The following is a 26,920-nucleotide window of genomic DNA, read 5'->3' on the forward strand; positions in this document are numbered from 1 at the left end:
GTGTTGATGCTTCACCACCCAACATTCTGTGCCATACAACATCGCTAGCCTTATTGCCGTCCTATAAAATTTTCCCTTGAGCTTCAGTGGCCTACGATGAATAGTAATTACCATTAATGAACAGTAATTGCCATTTACATCTCCACCCTTGGAACCCTCCCCCTGGCAATAAGCAATTAAAATAATATTTTTTTTTGTTTGTTTAAATAATAAAAAATTACAAAACTCTCTCTCTTTCTCTCTCTGACACAAAAAAAATAAAAAACTGCAAAACCCTCGGGCCACAGGCCCGTCGACTCCCCACCCCCCCCCCTCGCTCGGCCTCCCACCCTCGCTCGGGCCCTTCCCCGCTGGATTTGCTCCCACCGGCCCGAGGGCCCTTTCTCCTCGCCTGACGCCCGAGCAACCAGCAAGGCTGGAGTTGCTCTTAGGCCTTGGTCTTCTCTTCTTCACAAGTCATCAAGTTCTTTTTTCGGTAAGATTTGAACCCATACTTTTTTACTATTATAGTAAAGAACCATTTATTTTTCTCTTCAAGTATTAAGGAGTTTTTTAAAGAAAAACTCACGGTACAATTCATTTAAATGAAAAACTAAAAAATCAAACTTAGTACTATTCACTTTATCCTTTATTTTGTTTTTATCGTTAAAATTTAAAATTTTCAGTCTTTTTCATTAGTTTTTCTTTAATTATAACACTTGATACGAAACCGTGTTTTAGCACATTAAAAAATATCTCATGGATTTGGTCAAATGACGTCTCCAAGTAAAAGATTCCACCATTCTATTTGACATCTGTATATGCAGAAAAACACATGTTTATATTCTAATCCACGTACTTTAACTACTAATTAATTAGCCCCTATTATTCTGACAATCCCTGCATGTTCACTTTGGGAAGAAGTGACGTTACCACTCATTAGTAAGAAGAAGAAGAAGAAGAGAAGGGAAATTTCTCCTCCTCTTCTCCTTCTTCGCAAAACCCAGATTTCAATTTCCAAATCCAGTTCGAAATTTGGAATCGAATTCCCGAAAAACATGGATGAAAACCCCAACCCGACGAGTCCGCCACCGCCGCCCAAGAAGCCGCCCATTCCGCCGTACGTGAAGGCGCTGTCGGGCTCGTTCGGTGGGATCATGGAGGCCACGTGTCTTCAACCCATCGACGTCATCAAGACCCGGCTCCAGCTCGACCGGACTGGCACCTACAAGGGAATTGTCCACTGCGGCGCCACTGTCGCCCGCACCGAAGGCGTCCGGGCTCTCTGGAAGGGGCTCACCCCATTCGCCACCCATCTGACATTGAAGTACGCGCTTCGGATGGGCTCCAACGCCGTGCTGCAGGGCGCGTTTAAGGACGCGAAGACCGGGAAGGTCAGCAACCACGGCCGGCTCATTTCTGGGTTCGGAGCTGGAGTTCTCGAAGCTCTAGTCATTGTTACTCCTTTTGAGGTTTGTGCATTGTTTTGAAGTGTCCAATTGAAAAAGTCGACAACTTTATTGGATTTCTCTTTTGGGTTTCAGCTGGTATTTTATTCATTTTATACGAGCGATATTCTACTTTTAACTAATCGTAAGTGGACGGGGATTCGGACTCAGGTGCATGATTACGTAGTACATTTGCTAGAGCCATTGTAGCTATGTCGGAATGCCTAAATTCGATTTCTTACTACTTGTGGATTTTGTCTATGATTGGCAATGGGGTGGTTTGGTTTAATTTAGTTAATGAAAAACTAAATTTATAAATTTTGAAGCAAGGCAGTTGGGATTACGAGGATTTTGAGATTTTAGTGACTGATAGAGAATTCGGGGAAGATACTGATTCAATTTGCTTACTTTGGGACCAAGCGTCTTTTATGTTTTCAATCGCACATTGCACTTAATTAAGTTCTCCTGTTCGTTGTTAGTTTTTGTCCAAACATGTACGAACTCTAAGCATCGATCTGGGATTGTTTAAAATTGTGTTGTTAGGTGCATTTTGTACTCGGTTTACAGCTGAAATGGTTAGCTGGTTATATCGCATTGTTGGCTTGAGTCGGTTAGTTATACTCTTGAGAGATCTCCTGTATGAATCTTCGTGTGCAAGCTAACATAGTTCATTCAATACAACAAAGATATTATGCGTGTTCATTGTCGGCTTGGTCTTGATTTGGAATTTAATTGATGCAGGTGGTGAAAATTAGACTACAGCAACAAAAAGGATTGAGTCCTGGGCTTCTGAAGTATAAGGGTCCTATTCACTGTGCTCGTACAATCATCCGGGAGGAAGGTCTCCGTGGGCTCTGGTCAGGTGCTGCTCCAACTGTTATGCGCAATGGGACAAACCAGGCGGCCATGTTTACAGCCAAAAATGCATTTGATGTTCTCTTGTGGAAGAAACATGAAGGAGATGGGAGAGTCCTGCTGCCATGGCAGTCCATGATATCGGGTTTCCTTGCAGGCACGGCCGGCCCAATTTGCACCGGTCCCTTTGATGTTGTGAAAACTAGGTTGATGGCTCAGAGCCGAGGTGTTGATGGCAACATGAAATACAAGGGCATGGTCCATTGTATCAGGACCATATATGCAGAGGAAGGGCTTCTAGCTTTGTGGAAGGGACTGCTGCCTCGGCTCATGAGGATACCACCCGGGCAGGCGATAATGTGGACTGTGGCTGACCAAGTGATAGGACTGTATGAGAAACGATATCTTCCCAATGCACCCTTGTAGGTAACATCATTTAATTGGTTTGTTAGCTCCGGTTTTCAATTCCATTGCAAGAATACATTCCTCAATCATCTTAATTTAGCAGTTAGCGTTTCTTCATTGAGTTTCTTAGGCTTCTCCAAATGTACACCGGTTCTTTAAGACCTTATCAATATTTTTGATGATCGGTAGGAGAATAGGCAACTTCTCATCTCAATAGAAACAAACTCCATATGTAGCAGATATGTTTGCAAGGATGTCTCAACCGAATCACAATTTTTGTGTTCTCTGTTCAATTTGTATCAAGAATCGATTGTTATAGAACCATCATCTTCAAAACTTCAGTGAATGTTACGAAATTTTTAATGATTAAGTTTTCTTTGTTTTAATCTTAAAAGTAACTGTACCCCACTTAGTGAGAAACGACTTTGTTGTTGTAATCTTAAATTAACTGTAGTTAGAGTTGATGTGTCGGTGTTAGCTTGGGAGAAATTCTAGGGTCGGGGCATCTAGACCACGTGGCTATATGACCACATTTTTGGTGTCCCTAACCCTCGTATGTTTTCTACCATATATAGGCTTCCGCACTCAAGAATTGTTCGATAAAATAGAGTGGTAACTAGGGCAAATTTTCTAGTTGTGACACCTGTTAAATGTTCTCGGAGTAGATTATGAGCATGCGTTAAAGCCACAAAAGCTAAGCAGGAACATGCTATGTCACAAACTACTTGTTTATTTTGTAGCACGAACATGCTGTGTATGTAATTCACGAAAATGAAATTTCCAGCATAGGATGGTTAAACGATAAAAATATGAAAAAATTGGGAAATTGGAATCCTTTAAATAGATTTCAATCCAATATCCAAGCAATTTCCTAAAACACTAGAGCTTATAATTTTCATATTACATAAATACCGTTGGTTGAAATTTGTCGACATCGTCATAGTTTATTGTATTGATTTGACTTTATGATGAGATATTGGAGAAAACTGAATTTACATTAGGAAGGATGATTACACTGTTTTGAGTAGAACAAAATAAATCTTTTTATGCAAAATGTAATGCAATGAGGAGCTGGGTTATTCGGAGTTGGTTCATTCGGGGGAGCATTAGCAGTGCATGCTTCAGATCTGAAGACCGATATTTGTGTGTAGAACCTTAAGGACCAGGATTATGAGCATTAGTATTAGAGACGTCATTGGAATCTAAATGATAAAGCAGACTGGTGGTTTTTGTGAATTTGAATAATAGGTCGCCACCAGTCATCAACTTTTTGCAAAATTATTTCTATAAAATTTCCTAATGAAAATCAGATCCATGACATATAATCCTTGTCCCTTACACACCCAATATAACATAAGCATTTTTATGTTAGCATAACCTAGGTTGAACAATAAACCCAAGAATCATGATGCGTGGCTTGTTAAGAATTCATATCCACACCTTTTTAAGTGTTCATACTGTTGATACACTACACAATAAACCCGAGAATTATGATATGTGCCTTGTTAATTAGCCAACCAAAATTGGGATATGAAATGGTAAAAAGCTCCACAAAATCTGCAGAATTATCATGCAAAACCTGCATCCTACACGATGAATCATCAAACTAGGGTGTCACTTTGTGTTGCTTATATTGGAATTTCATAGTCAAATTTAAGTAGCTTTGCAACCCATTATGTTGAAAGTCTGTGGATTAAGAAAATATCTTAGACTTGTAGATAATTGTGCCACTTCTTATTGGCATGCAAAACGTAGCTTACAACTGCAATGGTTGGCTGGTTAGTTTTATGTTATGATCCATCACTGTTGAAGTTAAATTAGTTAGATGCGTTTGATTGACCAATTTTGGACGGGATTGACCTAATCAACACCAATTTCACCATTGATAAAAAATAGTGTTAGTTTACAACTGGATAAGTTGAGAATATGAGCTCGTTTAGAAAATATTTTTAAATAACTGAAAACAGTTTTAGATAGAATGTTTTTTGAAATCAATTCTTAGTAAAAATGCAAGTTAATACTAAAAAACACTTAAACTTCTTCCTGCAAGAAGCACATAACTAGTATTTCACGATACACCTCGACCCGGTATCTAAGTGGACATCGATATCGAGGCATGATGGTTGACATCCGAGAGGTCATGAAACTATAACATGCAATGATGTGTAAAAAGTGTGAAAAAATTAAATCAAAGTCTAAAACTAAATTAATCTAGAGATCTTAGATTTGAATCTCGTGAATGACGAATTCAATACAAAATTAAGTTGTTTAGTGTGTGGCTTAGCCGAATTTCTCCTTCCCTTAGTGTAAAATATATCGTTGTACTAAAAATAATAATCTAAGAGTGAGTGTAGTGGACGAAGAACCATTATTACAAATGCTTGTAGTGTCATAGCATAGATAAAAGTACAATAAAGGTAGGAACATTCATATTTTGGGTAGAATGGATATTACACAACTAACAAGAAATAAATTTCCTACATTATTAGAAATGGATGCTAGAATTCGCCAATGAACCATTGCTTGCCACATAATATAGCTACTAAGTTGTGGAGGGGCAAATAACAGAAAGTGCGAGTGGACAAAAATACAAATTTATTAAAACCTTGGCTTTTTGTAACATAGTAACCCATATTTGCAAAATTCGAATAATTTCCAAAAATATAAAAATATAAAAGCAGTTATGCTAAGAATATGAGTAAATTACAAATATCTCAAGAAATGTGACACACTATGCTCATAAAAATGCAGACACACAAGTCTCATGCAAAGAAAGTAGCTATATGAATAAGCTAGGGGTAAATAATCTACGCTCGGGTACTATATAAACGTAAAATTAGTTAAGTTAGTCACATACGAGTCCTAGATGCAAAAACATCTAGTACAATATTTTAAAATCTGGAATAAATACACTTTCATTTCTATAGAGTTTAAAGCTTTTAAAATTTTAAGAGAGTTTTAACGAAACACTCTTGGTACTGTTTATTTTTAACAAAAAACCATATTTTTACTTTTCCCTGATACCATTCACAACACTATTATTTGTCATTTTTCATTAAAACTAATTTTTTTTTTTTAGACTTTTAGTTAGTTTTCTTAAATTTTTTAATTGAGTAACTATGCACTTCTATAAATATATTTAAAATCTTAATTGAATATAATGGATTTGTAAAGCTTTTTTAACTTCCAACTGAATAAAGCATACTAAAGTAGGGCAAAAGTCTTTTGATCATTTTTTTTTTTCCAAACAAATGATATTATTTATTCAAAGAGAGAAGTGAGCTTAATCTCACAATGAATTAGCAATAATATGATTCAAATTCGTCTTTAACAAAAATCAAACTGAAAACCTCTCGCTTACAATAAATTAGAATACCTTAAACCGTTGTACGCAAGTTTTTTAGGAGTTTTAACAAAACACCCCTGGTATTGTTTATTTTTAAAGATAAGTGTTTTTGAACTTTGGGTTAGTTTTCTAAGTTTTTACTAGGGCTGGGCACGAGCCGGGCTGAGCCCATTTTTGAAGGGACCGGACCGGACCCGGAATTAAAGGAGACGGGGCGGGCCGGGCCGGGCATTACAATTATGAAAATAAGAACCGGACCTTACCCGGCCCGGTTGAAACGGGCCGGTTCGGTCCGGGTACACGGGTCCTTTTTTTTTTTTTTTTTTTTTTGCTATTTAAAAATGTTTGCTGCACAGATTGCAGTGTGAAAAAACTGCACAGATTCCAGTTTACAGTTTACACAGATTCCAGTTTGGAAAAAATCACAGATTGCAGTTTGAAAAAAATTGCATAGATTGCACAAATTCCAGTTTGAAAAAACTGCACAGATTGCACAAATTGCTTCGATTCTGGCAGTTAGCACAACCAACAAAGATTGGCAATATGGTAATTACACTGGCTAGGGTTTCAACATTCATTCATTCAACTTTTACATGATGAATGAGCTAATTCCTCACCACTTTTTCGCTTCTTCCACATTCACATACGAGATAATTGAGCATTGAAAATGTCCTAAAAGAAGATAGTGGCAGTGACTGTTATCTTAGTCAAAGTATTCAACAGTATCTCAGAAACCAAAAACCTGGTGTCAAAGATATATTACAATGCAGACATTTGGTTGTCTCTCATTTGATACCTTTCCAGCTAAAACCAAAAACAACTCGAAACACTTATCGACTCACACTCACAGAACCCCCACAGCATCAGTCATTTAAAAATCTCTTTTTAATAAAATCATTACGAAGAAAAAAAAAACACAGCAGCTGCACAGCCTCATACCACCTCAATCAGAAGACATCAGAACAAGGAATCATACAAAGAACAAATTTAAACCAACCCAATACAAATTTGTAATAAAAAAAAAATTTATCTCATAAAATAAAAAGGTGCGTCAATTGAAATAAAAAAAAGGAAAGGAGGTACCTGGAGTCTGGAGATACTTGAGCAGTTGAGAAGATGCTTCCATATACGAGTCCAAAGGAAAGGAGAATGCGGAAGCCCGAGCCACCTGCAAAATCCTGAAGAACCCAGATCACCAATTAGATAAACAATTACCAAATTGGTCCAAAATCCACACAATTAACAATTCTTCCCCAAAATATATACCAAAGAACACAAAAAATAGAAGAATTCAGCAAACAGTAAAGAATTCACCTGAACTGGGGGCGGCGATGGAATGTTCGTGGTCGCGACGGCGGTAATGTCGTTGGGGACGAAAGAAGGAGAACGAGAAGATGGGTGGTGTGGGACCGCGGGTGCCTGGGTTCTCTAAGTCTGGGTAGGATGTCCGATGTCGTCGAGGAGAAGAATAGAAGAATACTCGATCAGAGAGGAGAGACAGTTGAGTGACTTGAGTCACAGATGGCAGAGCATGACGGCGAGAGACGGAGAGGTTCGAAGACGGAACATCGGAGCTGCGGAAGAGCGGAAGAACCGAAGAAGACAGATTCAGAGGAGTCGAAGTCAATCAGAGAGGAGAGAGAGAGTAGACTAGGGTAAAATCAACGGTGAAGATTGGACGTTATGTTCCTTTTCAATCTCGTCCGTCCATTTGGTCTAAAAACGGGCCGGTCCGGGGCCCCGTTTTTCTATACATTTGGAACCGGCCCGCCCCTAAAATATCAAGGGCCCGGCCCGGCCCGCCCCATTTCCCCTATTAAATAATTGGAACCGGCCCGTACCCGCCCCGAACCTTAATTACCCGCCCCGACCCGCGGTTCCTGTACCCGTTTGCCCACCCCTAGTTTTTACCCTTTTAAGAAAAGACAATTTTCCGAATTTCCCTAAAATAAAACCCCTAACATAAGCTGCGACGATAAATCGTATATAAACAAACGCAGCCGCACGTCGAAACCCTAGCTCTCTCTACCAAGCCACCTTCGTACCGGTTCTATTCGTCCTTTTATCCGCTATATTAAACCCAAACCCTAAACACTCACCTCAGTGACCTCACCCCCTGTACTCCGCTCCATCGCACCTCATATTTTCCCCCAATCAGGTCTCAGATTATCCAATCGGATTTTGATTTTCGAACTGCCAATGCTAATTTCACAGCAGTTCTTCGACTATGGCTTCTCGATTTCTCATCGGATTTTTGATGTTTTAGGTTTTTGAAGTCGGAGAATTCACAGAGCTTCCGAACAATGTCGGACGATGAGAGAGAGGAGAAGGAGCTGGATCTCACATCTCCAGAAGTCGTTACCAAATACAAGAGCGCCGCTGAAATTGTTAACAGTAATTTTCTAGCTCTTTGTGTATTCATATGCTTTTGTGGATGAATGTATTGACTTGCATTTGGGAAATTTTGCAGAGGCTTTGCAGCTGGTAATCTCCGAATGCAAACCGAAGGCGAAGATTGTGGAACTTTGTGAGAAAGGAGATTCATACATCAGAGAGTAAGTAATATATTTAATTTACAGTTTTTAAATAATCCCATAAGTTGATTTTTCTTGTTCGCATTGGAAACTACTTGTTTTTCTTTGGAAATTTGTGGGATTGTGTTGATTTTTCTCTATTGTAATGCGATGGTTTAATGGGTTGTGTTGTTTTTGTGTATGAAGGCAAACTGGTAACATGTACAAAAATGCGAAGAAGAAGATCGAACGAGGCGTTGCCTTCCCGACTTGCATTTCTGTGAACAACACTGTTTGCCATTTCTCTCCTCTTGCCAGTGATGAGTCAGTGTTGGAAGAAGGCGATATTCTGAAGATGTAGGTTTTGACACATAACCTAACTTTTGTATGTTCTGACATTTTTGAAAGATAGCTTGTGGATTAGATAATTTGATTCGGACTTTTATATCCCAAGTACCAACATACCGATGGAGTTTTGTTCTCCTGCAGTGATTTGGGCTGTCATATTGATGGGTTCATTGCCATAGTCGCGCATACTCATGTTCTTCAAGCAGGGCCAGTCACAGGAAGGGCAGCTGATGTTATTGCAGCTGCTAATACTGCTGCTGAAGTTGCATTAAGGCTTGTTAGGCCAGGGAGAAAGGTAATTTCTTGTATGTTACTGGGTTGTGTGATAGGTTACTGGGTTGTGTGAGGATGGTTAGTGATTGCATTGTTTGTTTGCTTGAATCATTATTGATGTGAAATGGGATTTCTTGGTCATTAGTTAAGCGTTTTCGCTTTGTGGTCTTCTATTTTGATGTTGTACTTTGAATTGACAGCTTTTTTGTTTTCATAAAAGATGTGTTTTATGCTCGTTGCACCCCCTGATGATGAAATGTTAGTATAAGCTATGGACTTTCATCCAAATGAAGCTTTTTGTCATAGTTACACTGAAGGGGAATTCTATGTTATTTAATTGTCAAGTTGTCATAGTTCCACCACTTAGATATTTTATTTATATTCTTTTTCAGTTTTTGCCTTGTCATATTCTCAGATGGTAGCTGGTAGGCTTAGATCTCCACTAGGTCTCCATCTGTCTTTTAGCTAGTAATGTCAAGTTGTTCTACTGCTGATGTGTGTCAATTCACGGTGATAATAACATGTCTTCCTTATGAATGAGGTTTTGAAGGCAACTTTGCCGAGGTGATCTATGATAATTTGATTTCCTCTTTTTCCCTGTTGCCTATATTATGCTTGGCTATTGGTGGGCTGCTCTGGTTGGACATATCTACATTGTTCATCTTGTTGTCCTCTGAGCCTACACCACTTCAATCTCCTGGAATATACTTTCTTCACTTATGCAAGTGTTCCTTGCTTCTATATGATGAATACTTGTCGAAAGCTATGGGCTAACGTCCAAGTGAAGCTTCATGTCATAGTTACTCTGATAGGATTATTATGTGAGCATATTTGATAGTTGTAGGCAACTTTGCCGAGGGATCGATTATCCTATCGGTTTCCTCCTTTCCTTGTTGCCTATATTGACTTGCTACATTTGGTGCGTAGTGCAGGTGTATTTCTTGTCTGTGCAATCATCATTCAAATTAGCTTACATTTAAAGTGTGCCTTTCTTCGAATACTTTACTATATGAAGCAAAAAGAGAAACCTAATTGATCAATCCATTTTTTGTAGGCAACTTTGCCGAGGAAATTGAATCTTATTGATTTCCTCTTTTTCCCTGTTGCCTAAACCAACTGGCTACATTTTGGTGATAGTGCAGATGTATTTTGTTGTCTGTGCAATTGTCATTCAACTTAGCCTACATGTCTTCCAATTCATACTGTTTGCAATATTTGTAGTCAATTTAAACATGTACATAGGATTGCTGTTTGGTGTTCAGAAAAGCATAATTTTTTATCTTCTAGTTCTTTTACTATGCTATATGAATTTTTATGTTATTTTCTTTTTGTGGCTGCAGAACAAAGATGTAACAGAAGCAATACAAAAGGTTGCAGCAGCTTACGACTGCAAAATTGTTGAAGGTGTTCTTAGCCATCAGCTCAAGCAGTTTGTGATAGACGGGAACAAGGTCATATTAAGTGCTTCTAATCCAGAGACAAGAGTTGACGAGGCAGAATTTGAGGAGAATGAAGTTTATGCAGTGGATATAGTTGCAAGCACAGGTGAAGGCAAGGTAATAAAGGAGTTACAAAAAGCAAGCCCAACAGTCATTGTTATGTTATATAATTATTGGACTTTTAAATCAACACATTTATTTCAATTTGCAGCCTAAGCTGCTGGATGAGAAGCAGACGACTATCTACAAGCGAGCTGTTGACAAGAGCTACCACTTGAAGATGAAAGCTTCTAGGTTTATTTTCAGCGAAATAAGCCAGAAATTTCCCATCATGCCATTCACTGCTAGGTTTGTTAACTTATGTTATTTCCGTAATTATTTTGTCCCTAGGTCTTCTTTTTTTACTAGCTTTATTAAAGGTATTTTTCTTTGCATTAGAGCTTTGGAAGAGAAGAGGGCAAGGCTGGGCTTACTTGAATGCGTCAACCACGAGCTTTTGCAGCCATATCCTGTTCTGCATGAGAAGCCTGGTAACAATCTACCCGCTTGACTGGCTTTTGGGAAATCCTAGTTCTGTCAGTCTGATTCTGTGAATTTGTGATTTGCAGGTGATTTTGTTGCTCATATCAAGTTCACCATCTTGCTAATGCCAAATGGATCAGATCGGATCACATCTCATCCTGTACAGGAGCTGCAACCCACTAAACAAGTAGATGACCCCGAAATCAAAGCCTGGTTGTCTTTGGCCACAAAGAAGAAGAAAGGTGGTGGAAAGAAGAAGAAAGGTAAGCTAGATAAGTTTCTTGATTATGGTTCAAGTACGTCCTGGAGAGATTGTAGGGTCATTTTTTAGACTCTGGATTTTTATGTCTTTGCACGGTGCAGGTAAGAAGAGCGATAAGCCTGAGGAGTCTACGGAAGCTGAACCGATGGATGCAACGGCAAATGGTGCTGAGTCTCAAGCATGAGCCTTTGCTTCGTGTTTCAATTTTGGTTCTCTCCCCACACACTGTATCTGGTTGGAAGTTGGATATGAATTAATTTAATACAGTGTTCAGACGTCGATTCTAGCCGGGTTTTCTCTAATATGCAATTCCGGAACTTGCGGTTTTTTGTATGTTCTTAGATTTTGTAGTCGATTAACGTCAAATTTAAAGTTACATAAAAATGTATGGCAATTTACGGCATTTGGGAATTTGTTTACCGCATGTTGTCCTCAACTTTGGAACACACTTCAAATCGATTGGGATCTTAATAATTGGTGTACGACATTAGGTAAAGCTTGTGAGTTCGAGGTTCTTTGTGGTTTTCCGCTTATTCAGATGAAAACGAATGAAGGATATTGGGGGGTCCTGTGTGGTTCTCCATAGCTTAGTTCTGAAGTACAATAGTAAAGCGATGCACAATATTTAGGGGTAGTGATTTTCACACCTCTTTTTATGTTTCAGTCTTTAATTTTCGGCTATCGAAGCGAATGAATTGATGATCAATGTTGGAAATTAACAAGAGATATGTAAGAGGTAAAAACAGATGTGTGTATAGCACCATTCTATTTTTTTAACTCTACATTAACTAATGGGAAATGCTAGAGGATGAGGTTTTATTAGCTTCTGAATACTATGAGAGCATGTTTGTTTAACAAAGGAGAGAGATGAAGAACTTAGAAATGGTTTGAACTGAGGAAAGCATGTTTGTTTAAGAAAGGAGAAGGATGAATAACTTAGAAATAGTTGGAACTGAAGAAAGAGAATCTGATCAACTAACTTCTTCTAATTTTTAGTATTCGATTATTTAATGGAGAAACGTACACGTTTTTTTTTTCTTTCCATACGTTAGTAACACAGGAAATGTAAGTGAAACATATTCACATTTTAATAAAAACAAGAAACCAAAGAATTAAAATAATCTTGCAAGTAAACGTGCTGAAAATGTTGATTTGATGTTTGCATTATCTTATGAAACACATGAGATAATCTTGAGTCAGCCTGCTTGACCTCATGAATATACACCCATCTAGTATTTGGCCTATTATCTATTTCTAACTTCATGTCTATATGATTGTTATGACTATGTTTTAATTTATATTATCGATATTTTTTTTTATGAAGATATTGTCGATACTTTAATTACACAAATATTGATATTTTTTCAATCTATATATTAACAGAAATCTTTTTAACAGTAATTAGTTATTCACGAAAACTTAGCAGTATAGCTCATTGATATAGGTCCAAATTCAAATCTTGTAAAAACCAAGTTAAATACATAAATAAGACTAACCTATCGTGTTTGTGATCCCGTGGTTAATTTCAAATAAAATTAGCCGCTAAAATTGTAATGGCGCGTATGGCACTCCTCTCCGCTGAATCACCCAAACGCAGAGCGTGGAGAACAAAAGCGCGTGTAGGCGGTGCGTTTCCTTAACATTTAACGCAATCAAGAACTCTGAAATTCCATTGGTCAGTTTGCGTGGGAACAGGTCATACCGCCACGTGTACCTAACGGCCTTATAAACCCAAGAAGAATCTGGATTCGTTTGGAACCCGCGAAGCACCTTTATAAGCCCCTCCATTTCAATCTCCTCCTCCTCCCTCCGTCGCTCTCAGCCGAAAAATCCAACAAATCGCGAAGCTCGCAGCCGAAACATCTTTGTAAAATTTCGGATTCCGAAATGGAGAACCGGTTTACAGTTTGGATCTTGGTGTCATTGCTGCTCTTCTTCCTCTTAACCATGGAAGCGAAAACGATAGACCCTTACAAGGTACGGTTTCCGAAGTCTACAAATTCTTCATTTTCTTTGTAATTTGAAACTTTTCCTCATTTTCCCGTCCAATGTGAATGAATTGAATGTAAATCAGATTTAATTACGAAAAGTCCCTATGGATTTTGAAATTGGAAGGAAAGGAAAATTTGACGAAATTGGGATGAAACGGTGCAAAAGGAGTAGAATTTGAAATTGGTTTTTAGTTTTAGCAGATGTTAGGGTTTGTACTTATTTACCCATTTTTTCTGAAATTGGTTTAAAATTGTTAGCAGGTACTTGGAGTGGAGCGGAATGCAAGTCAGCGTGAAATTCAGAAAGCGTTCCACAAGTATGTTCCGGCAACTCTATGTATAATGTACTTCATTATTTGTGCTAAACCAAACCACTGAGAAAGTGAGATGATATTTTGTTTTTTTGGGGGTTTTGGGTGGGTATCGAAAGTATTAATAATCAGGGCTCGTCTGGGATTGCTTCCGGAGGAAGTGCTTTGATTAGAAGCACTTTGACATTTTCATTAAAAGTCAGTTCTTAGGCTTAAAAGTCTAAGTGCTTCCTGGAGAAGCATTCGGTTGGTGCTTCTAGGACCTAGGAGCACTTGTAGCTTTTTCTGTCAAACAGATTACTTTAGGAGTACTGTTGATTTTCAGAAAGCGCTTTTAGCTCTTCAGATTGCGATCCATAATTGGCCCTTATTGTGGCTTCCAAGCTCATTTACCATTTGTGATAAGTGGGCATATATCATTTAGGATGGTGGTCTCTGCGAAGTTCTGTTATTGGTTTGGGACGAGTTGGGGTTGGCTCAAGTGACAAACTATAATTCTTCAGGCCTAACTTTGGCACTGTGGTCCAGTTTTCATCTGTGGTCTTGTTTGAATAAATGGTTAATCGTTCTTAGCCATGAAGGCGCATTAATGGTGATTTTGGGCAATCAAAAGTAGTGGTAGTGAAGCTATTGAGCTGTTGTAGGACTTAAGCTTAAAGACTGACTTTTATTGCAGCATTTTGGACTTGTCCTTGTGAGTAAGCAGTGTTTGTTTCCTTTTGTCTAATTTGATACTAGGAGACTAACATATGTTTCTCCTTATGCTATTAAAACGATTAAGAGTTTATCTTTGTAAGTTAGGGTTGCTTTTGCTTAAGGGCATTTTCATTTATTCACATTACGTAAGGTCCTGTTCTGGGACATATAATTGGCTCTCCAGTTGTGCCTGTCTATGTGTTTGTGCGTGTGCTTGTGCATTCGCAATGTAAATGTTAGTGTGACATACTTTTTACCTTACTCATGCTAATGTGAATAATGCGCTATAGGCTCTCTCTTCAATATCACCCAGACAAGAATAAAAGCAAGGGAGCTCAAGCAAAGTTTGCTGAGATAAACAACGGTACGACTTCTGCCTTCTCTAGTTTTTCTTCATTTTTTTATTCCTTTCCTGTTTCCTTTTAGGTTGAAGCTACTTCAATTCCTAAATACCTATCTTGTTGTTGTAGCCACATCCACAAAGTTTGTACTTAATGTCGGTTAATTTCTTCTTCTTTGATTAGCGTATGAAATTTTATCTGATGAAGAGAAGAGGAAAAATTATGATACGTATGGAGATGAGAAGGGAAATCCTGGATTTGGAGGTGGTTCTCCCGGAGATCATGGTGGATATACCTACTTTACAAATGGTGGACCAGGACAGAACCACTTTACCTATGGCCCTGGTGACTGGCAGAGCATGGGTGGGCAGGGAGGTTCCAAGTCATTCTCCTTTTCCTTTGGAGGTCCCAGTGGTCCAAGTTCATTTGGTTTTGGCATGGAAGACATCTTCTCAAACTTTTTTGGGGGTAAACCTGGAGGTGGGGGTCAGTTTGATGGTTTCAGTGGTTCAACTGGGTCTCGACCTGGTTCTCGGCCTGGGTCTAAGACATCTCCAGTGACCATTACGACCGTCAGTTCACAGGTGTATAAGAAAGAAATAGTTGACCGAGGGATGACTTGGCTACTGTTATCTTACACTCCTTCATTGAAGGGGAAGCAACACGTTGAAAATATCATAGAGGAAGTTGCGAGTTCCCTGCAGGGAGCCTTAAAGGTATTTTCAGATTCTTATTCATTCCTTACAATATGGCTGCTTTTGATCTCCAGATATACTTATTCTTTCCTTTTATTCTGTCAGGCTGGAAGCATAAACTGTGAGACAGAACCCTCTCTCTGTAAGGACCTTGGCATGTATCCCAGCAGAATGCCCAGGGTATTTGTGTACAAAGTGAGGGGAAAGGGTTCTTTGGTTGAGTATGATGGGGATTGGGCTGCAAAACCTCTGAAGACATTTTGCCAAGACAATCTGCCAAGGTTTTCGAAACGGGTTGATTTGAACCGCGTTGAGTCTTCCACTTTCACAACCAATAAATTACCTAGTTTGGTGCTTCTTTCCACCAAGAAAGATACACCTGTTATCTGGCGTGTCCTTAGCGGATTGCATCACAATCACTTCATTTTCTATGACGCAGAGGTATATGGTGATTTTTGTTGGCTAAATCTACTCAATTTTCCTTTTCTGAACCTTTTCGATATATGAAGAATGTGTCTTTACCAATTTCTTGACATTCAACCTGAAAATCCGTTCAAGAGTACGAGGGCAATATATGTGTGTGTGTGTGTATGAAAAGGGTAGGGTGTAATGACGACCCTGGTACTTCTATGACAAAGTGAATCATATACTTTTCAGTTTCAGGGAAAAGATGCTATGGTTGTTTTCATTCACCTTACGTTTTCTTCATTGATAAATATCTGGCATTTTTGTATTAAAAAAGTCATTTCACAATGATAATGCAGGTCCATGATGCTTCTGATCCAACAGTGAAGAAGCTGGGAGTTGGTGCACTTCCAGCTATAGTTGGTTGGCTTCTGAACGGGGAGAAGCATGTCTTAAAAGCAGGCATTACCACCAAAGATATGAAGTCGGCGATTAAGGAGCTTAGTGCTTTACTTGAAGGCTTCGAGAAAAAGAGCAAGAAAGCAGCTTCAAGTCAGGCCAAGAAATCACCGACTGATGCGGGGGAGAATCAGATACCCCTATTGACAGAGTCTAATTTTGATGCTCTTTGTGGTGAGAAAACTCCAGTTTGCATCATTGGTGCATTCAGATCTTCCAAGGAAAGAAATAAGTTGGAATCAATTTTGACCGCGGTGAGTATACTTTCTCTTGTATAGACTCACCACTACTGTATAGAACATCTGGTTTCTCACATGACAATGATATTCTTATGGAAGTTGAAAGATTAACATTCTGAATTTTCTATATTTTCGTTTTCAGGTCTCTAGGAAATCGCTATCAAGGCGACAGAATTCAGCTCATGGCAAGGATTCTGTTTCCTACACTCTCTTGGATGCCACCAAGCAGGCTACCTTCTTAAATGCGTTTGAGAAAGCAGGATTCAAATCATCGGATAAGCTCTTGGTTGCCTACAAACCTCGGAGGGGGACATTTGCATCATTTAATGGTGAAATGACTACAGAAGAAGTGGAGAGGTTCATTAGCTCTGTTCTTAACGGGGACATACATTTTTCCAAAACACGGCAGAAACCCGTGCTCGGGTGAGAGGAAAGTCCGGATCACGTAGTTCCTGGCTTTCGTGTACATAGCTTCACTACTTTGACTATAGAAAAGATAAACAGTTTTTCGGCTACAATTAAGAAGGAGAATGTGAGTTTTGGCCCTGGTCGTGACATCGGGTCACCATACATACTTGGAGGAGCATCCATTTTTTCGTAGTCTACAAGAAGTGTTCCTCCTCGAACCCTAGGAAAGTGGTTTTGTCTTTGTAATGCCATGGTAAACGTTTCATACCATTTCGTTGTATGAATCGTGTTATGTATTTTTCTTTACTTGGTGTAAAAATTAGAGGCCAATTTTTTCTCTGGAAATAAGATGGATGAGATTTGAAATTTTAGTTCTTGCTTTATCACTTGCTACGTTTGTCTTGCTGATTTCTTTGCTTCAACTCGATTTCATTTGTTATACTGTAGCAAGTGGCGGTGATGGTTAGGGACTTCATCGTCCCGGGTTCAAACTTCCCCCACCTCTCAATGTGGAGATTGATGTAGAATGGAAGATTTGGCAGAATACTCTTTTTGAAGGCCCAAGAGCATCTTCAAAAAGAGATGTCAAAATATTAAGTGAAATGTCATTGTGTATATTCAACCAAAGCGTTACTTGCTGACTAAATTTGAAGACTTTTTGATTAGAAGTCAAATTTGACATCAATGTCAAATTTATTTTTAATTAATTTTGAATGGTGGGTCTTATATTCCACTAATATTTTGACCAATAAAAATTTGGGAATTTTAACGAAAAGCTATTGGTATTGTTTAGTTTAACGAAAAACCACATTTTTACACAAAAAGTCAATCATGGTACTATTCATTTTACCATTTATTTTGTCCTTATTGTTAAAAATCAAAGTTTTCAAGCTATTTTCATTAGTTTTTCTTAAAAATTTTGATTCAACATTTTGGTAAGAGCTCTATTTTAATAAGAAAATAACATTTGATAATTCGGTTGGAGAAATATAAAATTTGCCATAAGAGCATCTTTAAAGAAGATGTCAAAAAGTCCACATCACTAATAACGGTAAAAAAAAGACATCACTAGTGTTATCCAACCAAAATGCCAATTCTTATGTGGTATTACATGGAATGGCAACAGAGGGAAGTTGCTGTCAAATTTGATAGCAACTTCAAATCTATTTTTAGTGGATAATAAATGCTTTTTATAATTTTTGTTATTATCTTTTGTTTTGAAAATACTAAATACAATTATGAAAAGTAAATAATGCAATTAATAATAGTTTAAATTTGATAAATCGACAACAAAATTTACTAAAAAGATCAATGTGCCAAATAAACATTCAAACTTAAATTTTTTGTTTAAAACTTGACATTTCTTTTGAAGATGATCTAAGGTTTTAGATTGCCACATAAACAATCAATTTTAATTAAACTACTATAATTTGACATTTTCTTTGTAGATGGTCTAAAAAGACTTCTAACTTTGTTTTTATTTTTATTTTTTATTTTTGCCTCTTTTTACATGTAAAAAGACTAATGAGTGCATTTTTGCTCACCACTGTTTAGTGTGGTATATGCTCACCACCCTATTTATCACCGTTAGATGAGTTTGAGTATTGAGATTTGTGCTTATCCATTACACGAATCTCGAAATTTAAACTCATCTAACGATGATAACTAGGGTGGTGAGCATACACCACATTAAATGACTAATTAACCCAATGGTTTTAATTCTTTGTCCCTTCTCCCTCGAAACAAACGTGGACAATAACCACGTTCCTGGCATGTGTAATGATTTGTATGAATTTGTAATGCGCCGATGTTGTGTGTATAACACAATCTTAAACAGAAAGTGTTAAACATAGCTCTATTAAGAATTATAGCCTTGTAAGATAATTTTTTTTATTAAACAGTGTCAGACTATTTGTATATACCGTCTTCAACCAAAAGAGTTAAACAACTCCTAAATAATTTATTATTTTAAATTTAATAGTTAATTTAACTAAACTACTACTTACAATAGTAAAATAAGGTGATCCATACATTTTTTTTAAGTTACACGTGTTGCTAAATGGTAAGCCTCCAAATTTCTTAACTTTATGTAATCTCAATACTGTTTTAATAGAATTTTGAGAGATTCGTAAATGAGTAAGTCTCTAAATTTTTTACTATTTAATTTTAATAACTTTTTAGATATGATTTTCGAGTGACATGTGTCGAGATGTAATTGATTATGCAAATTTTCGATAAGATTCTTGTCAATGTGGCACATCTTTATCTTTAGTTTCCAATGTTAATAAATTGACTGGATATTGATGTAGAATTTTCACACGTTCATCTTTCTCTTGAAAATCTATTTTGTTCAAGGAAGAACAACTCTCATGGTTTCTTGGGTTTGGCGAAGAGGTGCATTCGTAAAACTTGTAGTATTTTTTAGATGTACGAGTCCAAAAACTTTCACTTGTTTGACTAACACTCTTGATACGATATTTAGAGATCATCTATAAGCTTTGCAAAGAGCTTCAAATTTGACGGTTGAATCCAATGGCAAATTGTAGCATCTGCTGCTGGGCCCCAGCAAATGGGCTGGGTATTAAGCCAAGTTTGGCCAGCTAAATGCCCTTTTGATCATGTTTTGGCCTAGTGGGCTCCGTTGATTTTTAGCCCAGCTTTTGATTGGAGTTGAGTTTTGTCCAAATCAAGCCATTTTTGGAGAGATTTTTCAGCATGCAGGGAATACGGTCTTGTACGTCAAGTGTCATAATGCAAACACATATATCATAACACTTGGTGTATCAGATAGTGTTATCGGCACACTAAAAAATTTCTTTATTTTTTTAACCCTTTAGCCTTTTAGGGTGCGTTTGTTGCACCGGACTATCTCGGACTGGACTAACTTCCTGGACTAAGCTGGATTGGCTTAGACTAGACTAAGCTGGACTGACTTAGTGAAGCGTTTGATGCAGTGACGGACTAAAAGAAGGATAAGTAACAACTACAATATTATATTATTTAATCTAATAATATTTTATTCAATCTTTTTTCATTTTGTCTCTAAAGTGTCTAGAACACTCTTTAGTTCTGTCCCCTTTATTAATTCAATAATATTTTAATTTTTTATTCAATCTCTATCTGGACTCTCTCTGGAGAGTTCTTTCTTTTCTTCCTTTAGTTTCGTCCCCATAACACTTCCTTTCTCCATCTTTTGTCCTGCAAAACCGCAACCTTCAAAATCATTTTTCCTCTGCAAAATCGTCCCCAAAAGTACCATCTCCTCCCTCTCCGTCTCACCATTTCTCTTCGTCCAAATCTACTTTCTCCCCTTCTTTATCCATTTCTCTTCGGAATTTTTTGAGAAAAAGGAAAACTTTCTGGGAATTTTCGAGAATAAGGAAGAATTTTTCTATTAGGATTGTTGTTATCGTTTTGCTTTTTTTTTTTTTTAAATTTTGGTGTTGAGATTTAGGCAGTGGTGAGGCTGGTTTTCAGATCTGGGAAATGGGTTGGCAAACAAAGTTGCCCAGAAGCATGCTTGCAGACTTGCAGCGTTCATAAACTTGCAGCGTACGATCGTCTTTGGAGATGGGATTAGCAATCCCATGGTTTTTCGGGGGTTTCGTTAAGACCGGCTAGTCCCTCGTTTAGTCGAAGCGAGTGAGAGCTAGTCTCATTAAATTAAATCTAAGCCGTGTAGGAAACAAACACAGGACTGGACTAACTCTTAGTCCAGTCCAGTCTAGTGAATTTTAGTGAGGGAAAACAAACACCCCCTTAGTCTTCTAACTATTAAGAAATTTGGCAAGGCGGGTGCCATGGTTCACCGACCAAATTTATTTTTAGCGTCTAAATAATAAGGTACTAAATAAAATATGGAAACTAAATCATAGGGTAACTGATCACACAAAACCTATGACTATTGTTACAAATCAACGTATTAGCCAAATTTCCAGACGTGAGTCAGCTTAGCTGGGATGACTGCAAAGTATGTCCACCCACCAATCTCTGAACCATCAATCAAAATGCATAGCTAATTAGCAAAACTAACTCAAAACAGCTAGTTAATCACTGCATCATGATGTTTTCCTTTTGCATGTAAAGAGTTCTAACCAGTATATGATGTAAACCGACCCTTCGTTAATCTTTTACATCATAATTAACCGCATTTGTGTAAACTTTACCTGAATACTTTATGTCCACAACTTTAGGATTTGGATCAACGTAGTGGAAACAATATTTGTATTATTAACTGAAAAATTGTGTGTCCAAGTGGTGAATTGGTTTGTTAGTCAGTCTTTTTTTTAACGCACTGCGTCATGAGTTCAAACTTCCAATCCCCCTCTTATTAGTGTAAAATATCCCTTCTTCTAAAAAAGAAACCCAACATTTTGTGTGTATATATATAATCCCCCTCTTCCGTTTTGTCTCAAAACAATTTTCTTAACTAAATACTACTACATTATTTTTTGAGTCGGGGCTCACTAACATTGGCTGTTGCAACGAGCTCAACACCAGCTATGCCACCGATGGCTATGCGCGCTCATGAGGCATGGGCGCGTGTGCTGTTACTTTCACTGTGGCTGGACAGAGTGTTCTAAATGCGATTGCTGGAGCCTGCAGTGATGATTTGCCTGTGATTTGTATGGTTGGAGCCTTGGAGGCCCCAACTCCAATGACTATGGAGCTCATAATAGGATTCTTCACCATACTATTGGGTTGCCTGATTTTAGCCAAGAGTTTAGGTGCTTTCAGAAAGTCACTTGTTATTAGGTAATTAGCACATATTTGAAAGTACTTTTAAAATTACTAAAAACGCTTTGACAAAAATATGTACTTGAAATATCAGCAACTTTGCTAAGAAGATTCTTTGAAAAACTAGGCATTTAAAAAAAAATGTATTTGTTTAAAATAATTCTTTATCTTTATTTTCAATAAAAAGTAAACATATGTATAGAATACATGAATTTAATGTGTATTATTGAAAAATGTGTCAAAATAATGTGTATTAAACGTACAAATATGCATTTATGGTATAATACGTGTATTATATGTTGGAGTTTAAAACAAATGTGCAATTTAACTAATCATTAAAAAATGTACGAAAAACGAAAGTATTTTTAGAAAATACATACGTATGTATATAATATACGTATGATATGCGAATTTACTGACTGTCAAGTTTAAACGTGTTTTTTCAAAGAGCACTTCAGATTTTATCAAGAACTTTTATGCACTTCTACGAAAAACGTTTATAATGCCTTTTTAACTGTTTTTCAAACAACTCTTAACCATGACATAAGTTTAAACCAGAGACTGACATGATCAAATTAATAACTTAATTTAGACTTTAAAATTGAGCATATATATATATGCAAATTTCACATCTTTTCTTATTCGGAGAGGGAAAAGATTTGAACTTGGGACATTTTCTTATATGTATTTTTGTACCGGAAAAAGGAAAAAAAATGTATACATCTACAAAATTGTGAACGGTCTAAATGTGTGAGAGTCTAACGCTATGCGGTTGGTGCATACAAGTTTTTCTTTCTCCTTTGCTTTTGTAAATAAAAACTTTATTTTTTTTTTGTGCAAGTACCCTTTTACCATAGTGGTAGAAAGATGTTGAGCTCTTGCACCATGAAGTGGGTTCAAACCTCGTCGTTAGCTAATTTAACATATAATCTAACAAAACTTATCATTTGACCAAAAAAATAAAAACTTTTTTTTCTCTCCAAGGTTTGCTAATTTTGGTACGTTGGGTTTAATTGGTAGGCTGTGATAAATAATATAGAAGATGCACCTGAATTGATCAACAAGGCAATTTCAACAGCTTGGGAAGAAACGAAAGCAAGCATGTTTACATCAGCATAAGTTGCAACTTGGTTGGAATTCCTCATCTAGCTTTTATCGTGAGCCTATTCCAATTTCATTGCCTCCAAAGGTAATTTTGGCCTGCATTATATTAGCAGTTAATTAGAGCTGCGATTCTTTCTCATTTAGGACTACTTTCGTTATAAGCGATTGTGTTAGAAGTGTTTTATTATAACCATGTTGGATTTTTTATTTCTTAAAACTCCAAGTTCTTAATGAAAAATCACCTGGAAGTGCTTCTACGACCTAGAAGCACTTTTAAGTTTTTCTGCAAAACGTGGCCTGCAGCACTTTTGTTTGTCAAAAAACATACTTTTAACCCTTATTACATTGTTTGTTTGTTCTGTGATACAGGTTGAGTAATCAAATAGCCTTAGAGGCGGAACCAGCAGCGGACCAGGCAGTGAACCGGTTATGATAGACGGGCTAAAACTTAGATCTGCAGATGCAGCTGATGCCTTTGTTAAGCTAGCCGATGCTTGTGGTTATGCCCTTGCTATGTTGCCTTCGGCAAAGGGAATTTTGCCGAAACACCACCCGCATTTCGTGGGGACATACTGGGTGGCCATAAACACTGCATTTTGTGTTGGGATTGTGGAGATAGCAGATGCATACGTATTTGCCGGCCCAATTTTCAATGACTACACCGCTCTAGATACTCAACCCTAATCAACCAAGAGAAGGCGATTATTGTGCAACCCGATCATGTGATCATAGGGAATGGCCCTACATTCGGTAGTGTATTGCTTAAGAATTTCCTCAAAACTCTAGTGAAGTGGCTCAAGCGCAACAAAATTGCTTATGAGAACTACGTACAGCAGGATACTTGTGCCCGATGGGAAGCGTGTGAAATGTGGACCAAAAGAACATTTGGGGGGTTAATGTTATGCAACATGTACAAAACATGTTGTCAAGGAAAATAACTGTGATTGCTGAGACTGGGAACTCACGGTTGAACTGTCAAAAACTGAAATTGCCGCCGGGTTGCCAATAAGCCAGGGGAAAGTCTTGTGTTTGGTGTTTTTAGGGTTTGGTTTATGGGTTGAACTGAAAAATTTGATGATGGGTTTGCAAGTATGAGTTTCAAATGCAATATGGATCAATTGGTTGGTCTCTTGGGTATGCTCAAGCTGTTCCTACAAAGCGAGTGCTTGCTTTCATTGGTGATAGCAGCTTTCAGGTAGGTTTAATAAATTTGCTCCCTTTCCTCTAGCGCTCATTAGCATGCTCCTAAACAAACAATAAGCGGGTATATATAATACGATTAATAACATTTCTATTGTCTGCTTAGTGTTTGTTTAGGAGCGTGCAAATAAGTGCTACAAAGGTATTTAATCATATTATATACACTAACTTATTGTCTGTTTAGGTGCGTGCAAATAAGTGTTAGAGGAAAGGGAGCAAATTATTAAACCTACCTGAAAGCTGCCGTAAGCAATGAAAGCAACGCATTATAGGAACAGCCTGAGCATACCCAAGAGTTCCTCCAATTGACCAACCAATTAATCCATATTGCAATTGAAACTTATACCTGCAAACCCATCATCAAAATTTTCATTTCGACTCATAAACCAAACCCTAAAAACAACATCAAACACAAGACTCTTCACCTGGCTTATTGGCAATCCAGAGGAAATTTCAGTTTTTGACAGTTAAACCTGATAAAGTTTGTTTGTTTGGATGATTTTGGTTATAGTTTGAATCGGTTTCTTAGCAGAGAATGGAGAGGACTTGGAGATGTGATTGACTGCTTGAGTGGATGTGTAAAATGCAGCAGCTCAGATTTCATTAAGTAAGGGAAAATGTAGTAGGGTATGGTGCATTGCCATGACCCATACTTGTGTAAAAAGGTGATTGACAAGAGGCTTAACAACCATTTTAACTTTACTACCCCAGATTGAATCCTAACCCTTCATTTGGGGTTTTAAATGATCTAATTTGGAGTGTACACTTGTCACTCACACACTCACACATTCATTTAAACAAAAAACTAGCCGTTTGAGGCTTTAACCCTTTCTTCTTCTTTCCTCTTTGATGCAGACCGAAACCATGCTCGGGAGCTTCTTGCTGCCTTCGATCCTTCGACTTTAGAAGCTGTTTAGCTTCCAACACTCCCTTTTAAACTGCTTCTGGGAGTCATTCCAAGCAATCCCCTTAGGTAATTGAATCTCTCATTCGGTAATGCTTTTGTGAAAATGTCTGCGATATGATCTTCTGTGCTGCAATAGATTAATTTGATTGTGTTGTCCCGCAATGCTTCTCTGACGAAATGATATCTTCTTTTGATGTGCTTTGTTCTCTGATGAAATACTAGGTTTTTGGTCATGGCGATTGCAGAGGTGTTGTCACACAGTAATGGTGTGGCATCAACCTGCAGCTCCCCGAAGTCGTTAAGTATGAACCTTAGCTAAATAACTTGAGCTGTAGCTTCTGATGCACTCACATACTCTGCCTCGGCTGTGTACAGTGTAACACTTTGTTGCTTCACCGAGGCCCATGAGAAAACCCCTGAACCAAAGGTGAAAGCATAGTTCGATGTGCTTCTTCTATCATCTTCACTGCCACCCCAGTCACTGTCACAAAATCCAATTAGGATAGTTGACTTCCCCATTTCATACTTGATGCCATAGTCAAGTGTTCCTTGCACATATCTTAGAACTCTCTTTGCTTTCCCCATGTGTATCTTGCTAGGATTCTGCATAAACCTAGAAAGTAGGTTTGCTGAGAACATTAGATCCGGCCTTGTTGCTGTTAGGTACAATAGATTGCCAACAATGCTTTTGTAGAGATTAGCATCTGCAGGTTCACCTCCATCATCCTTCTTAAGTTTCTCATTTGCAATTAGAGGTGTAGAGACTGGTTTGCAACCCTTCAAACCAAACCTTTCAAGTAAGGTTTCAGCATACTTCCTTTGATGAATGAAGATGCTATTTGCCTCTTGTATTACCCTAATGCCAAGAAAATGATGCAAGAGGCCTAGGTCAGTCATTTCATACCTCTTTATCATCTCTTCCTTGAATTCTTTAATCATTGCAGCATCATTTCCAGTGTAGACAACATCATCCACATAGATTGAGACAATGAGTGTCTTGTTGTTTTCTATCTTGGTGTAGTGTGTAGCTTCACTAGGACTTTTCTGAAATCCTTTCTCAGTGAAATAAGAATCAATCTCACTGTACCAAGCTCTTGGAGCTTACTTTAGGCCGTAGAGAGCCTTCCTTAACTTGTACACCTTTTCTGGAAACTCTTGACTTGTGAACCCTTGAGGTTGTTCAACAAACACCTCGTCCTCTAGCACTCCATTTAGAAATGCAGATTTGACGTCTAATTGGTGCAACTTCCAACCTTTTTTGGCTGCTAGAGCTATCAAGGTCTTTATGGTGTCTAACCTTGCTACTAGAGCAAAGGTTTCATTAAAGTCTACACCAGGCTTCTATGAGTAGCCTTTAGCTACCAATCTTGCTTTGTTCTTCTGCACAAAACCATCTAGGTTGAGCTTGACTTTGTACACCCATTTCACACCAATCACAGGCTTGTCATTTGGTCAATTTACAATTTCCCAAGTGTCATTCTTTTCTATCATTTCAAGCTCTTCCTTCATTGCTTTCTTCCAAACCTTGTCTTTCTCAGCTTTTTCATATGTTTCTGGTTCTACTACACAGTAGTTACATATAGCATAGATCTCATCCAAGCTTTTCAACCTCACTGGAGTTGAATTTGGAGTTGTTATCTGTGATTGAGTTGGTTGTGGACTCATGCTTGCTTGTTGTGAAGTTTCTTGTATGTCATCATTCTTTGTGACTTCTTCTTGAATTGAGGTCTCCATAGGTTCCCTTGTTTGCCTTTTGTTGAGATCAAGTTGTAGAGAGACACTATCTTTCTCTTCTACACTTGTTTCCCAATTCCATGTTGAGTCTTCATCAAAGATAACATCTCTTGACATGATTATCTTCTGAGTTGATAGATTGTAAACTCTGTACCCTTTCTCACTGGTACCATAACCTACAAAAACACCCTTATTGCTTGAATTCTCCAACTTGTGTCTTAGTTGTTGAGGAATGTGGGTGTAGCACACTGAGCCAAACACTCTCAGATGCTTTACAGAAGGTTTCCTTCCATTGAACAATTC

General features: G+C 37.8%; 3 protein-coding genes, 1 long non-coding RNA gene and 1 pseudogene across 4 annotated transcripts; 4 read left to right on the forward strand and 1 right to left on the reverse strand.

Moving 5' to 3' along the window:
- The first annotated feature begins 855 nt into the window (after positions 1 to 855).
- Positions 856 to 3,073, forward strand: LOC126618605 (mitochondrial succinate-fumarate transporter 1-like). Its single transcript, XM_050286719.1, has 2 exons — positions 856 to 1,451; positions 2,169 to 3,073. The coding sequence occupies exons 1-2, from the start codon at positions 1,038 to 1,040 to the stop codon at positions 2,706 to 2,708; spliced, it is 954 nt and encodes a 317-aa protein (XP_050142676.1). The 5' UTR covers positions 856 to 1,037; the 3' UTR covers positions 2,709 to 3,073.
- Positions 3,074 to 6,468: 3,395 nt separating this feature from the next.
- On the reverse strand, positions 6,469 to 7,649 carry LOC126618622 (uncharacterized). The gene is made up of 2 exons (XR_007621778.1): positions 7,348 to 7,649; positions 6,469 to 7,211 (listed from the first exon to the last, which is right to left on the reverse strand). It is a non-coding gene; the product is annotated as an uncharacterized LOC126618622 (long non-coding RNA).
- Positions 7,650 to 8,021: 372 nt separating this feature from the next.
- LOC126618604 (ERBB-3 BINDING PROTEIN 1) lies at positions 8,022 to 11,864 on the forward strand. The gene is made up of 10 exons (XM_050286718.1): positions 8,022 to 8,191; positions 8,300 to 8,427; positions 8,504 to 8,588; positions 8,754 to 8,903; positions 9,036 to 9,189; positions 10,508 to 10,723; positions 10,818 to 10,954; positions 11,045 to 11,136; positions 11,215 to 11,391; positions 11,492 to 11,864. Exons 2-10 carry the CDS (start codon positions 8,337 to 8,339, stop codon positions 11,572 to 11,574), a joined length of 1,185 nt encoding a protein of 394 aa, XP_050142675.1. The 5' UTR covers positions 8,022 to 8,191; positions 8,300 to 8,336; the 3' UTR covers positions 11,575 to 11,864.
- Positions 11,865 to 13,135: 1,271 nt separating this feature from the next.
- LOC126618601 (dnaJ protein ERDJ3A-like) lies at positions 13,136 to 17,306 on the forward strand. The gene is made up of 7 exons (XM_050286716.1): positions 13,136 to 13,367; positions 13,643 to 13,698; positions 14,679 to 14,752; positions 14,913 to 15,445; positions 15,530 to 15,865; positions 16,189 to 16,542; positions 16,670 to 17,306. Exons 1-7 carry the CDS (start codon positions 13,278 to 13,280, stop codon positions 16,952 to 16,954), a joined length of 1,728 nt encoding a protein of 575 aa, XP_050142673.1. The 5' UTR covers positions 13,136 to 13,277; the 3' UTR covers positions 16,955 to 17,306.
- A 4,057-nt stretch (positions 17,307 to 21,363) lies between these two features.
- On the forward strand, positions 21,364 to 24,126 carry LOC126618241 (pyruvate decarboxylase 1-like; annotated as a pseudogene).
- The last annotated feature ends 2,794 nt before the right edge of the window (positions 24,127 to 26,920 follow it).

Source organism: Malus sylvestris, chromosome 4 (genome assembly GCF_916048215.2).
Source record: "Malus sylvestris chromosome 4, drMalSylv7.2, whole genome shotgun sequence".
NCBI lineage: Eukaryota > Viridiplantae > Streptophyta > Magnoliopsida > Rosales > Rosaceae > Malus > Malus sylvestris.

Excerpts from the sequence above, each read along its gene's own strand:
- LOC126618604 (XM_050286718.1), top strand. The coding sequence starts at position 8,337 with ATGTCGGACGATGAGAGAGAGGAGAAGGAGCTGGATCTCACATCTCCA. Across the intron at positions 8,428-8,503 it reads CGCCGCTGAAATTGTTAACA|AGGCTTTGCAGCTGGTAATC; the intron begins GTAATTTTCTAG and ends GAAATTTTGCAG. Across the intron at positions 11,392-11,491 it reads TGGTGGAAAGAAGAAGAAAG|GTAAGAAGAGCGATAAGCCT; the intron begins GTAAGCTAGATA and ends TGCACGGTGCAG.
- LOC126618605 (XM_050286719.1), top strand. The coding sequence starts at position 1,038 with ATGGATGAAAACCCCAACCCGACGAGTCCGCCACCGCCGCCCAAGAAG. Across the intron at positions 1,452-2,168 it reads TCATTGTTACTCCTTTTGAG|GTGGTGAAAATTAGACTACA; the intron begins GTTTGTGCATTG and ends TAATTGATGCAG.
- LOC126618601 (XM_050286716.1), top strand. The coding sequence starts at position 13,278 with ATGGAGAACCGGTTTACAGTTTGGATCTTGGTGTCATTGCTGCTCTTC. Across the intron at positions 13,699-14,678 it reads ATTCAGAAAGCGTTCCACAA|GCTCTCTCTTCAATATCACC; the intron begins GTATGTTCCGGC and ends AATGCGCTATAG. Across the intron at positions 15,866-16,188 it reads TCATTTTCTATGACGCAGAG|GTCCATGATGCTTCTGATCC; the intron begins GTATATGGTGAT and ends ATGATAATGCAG.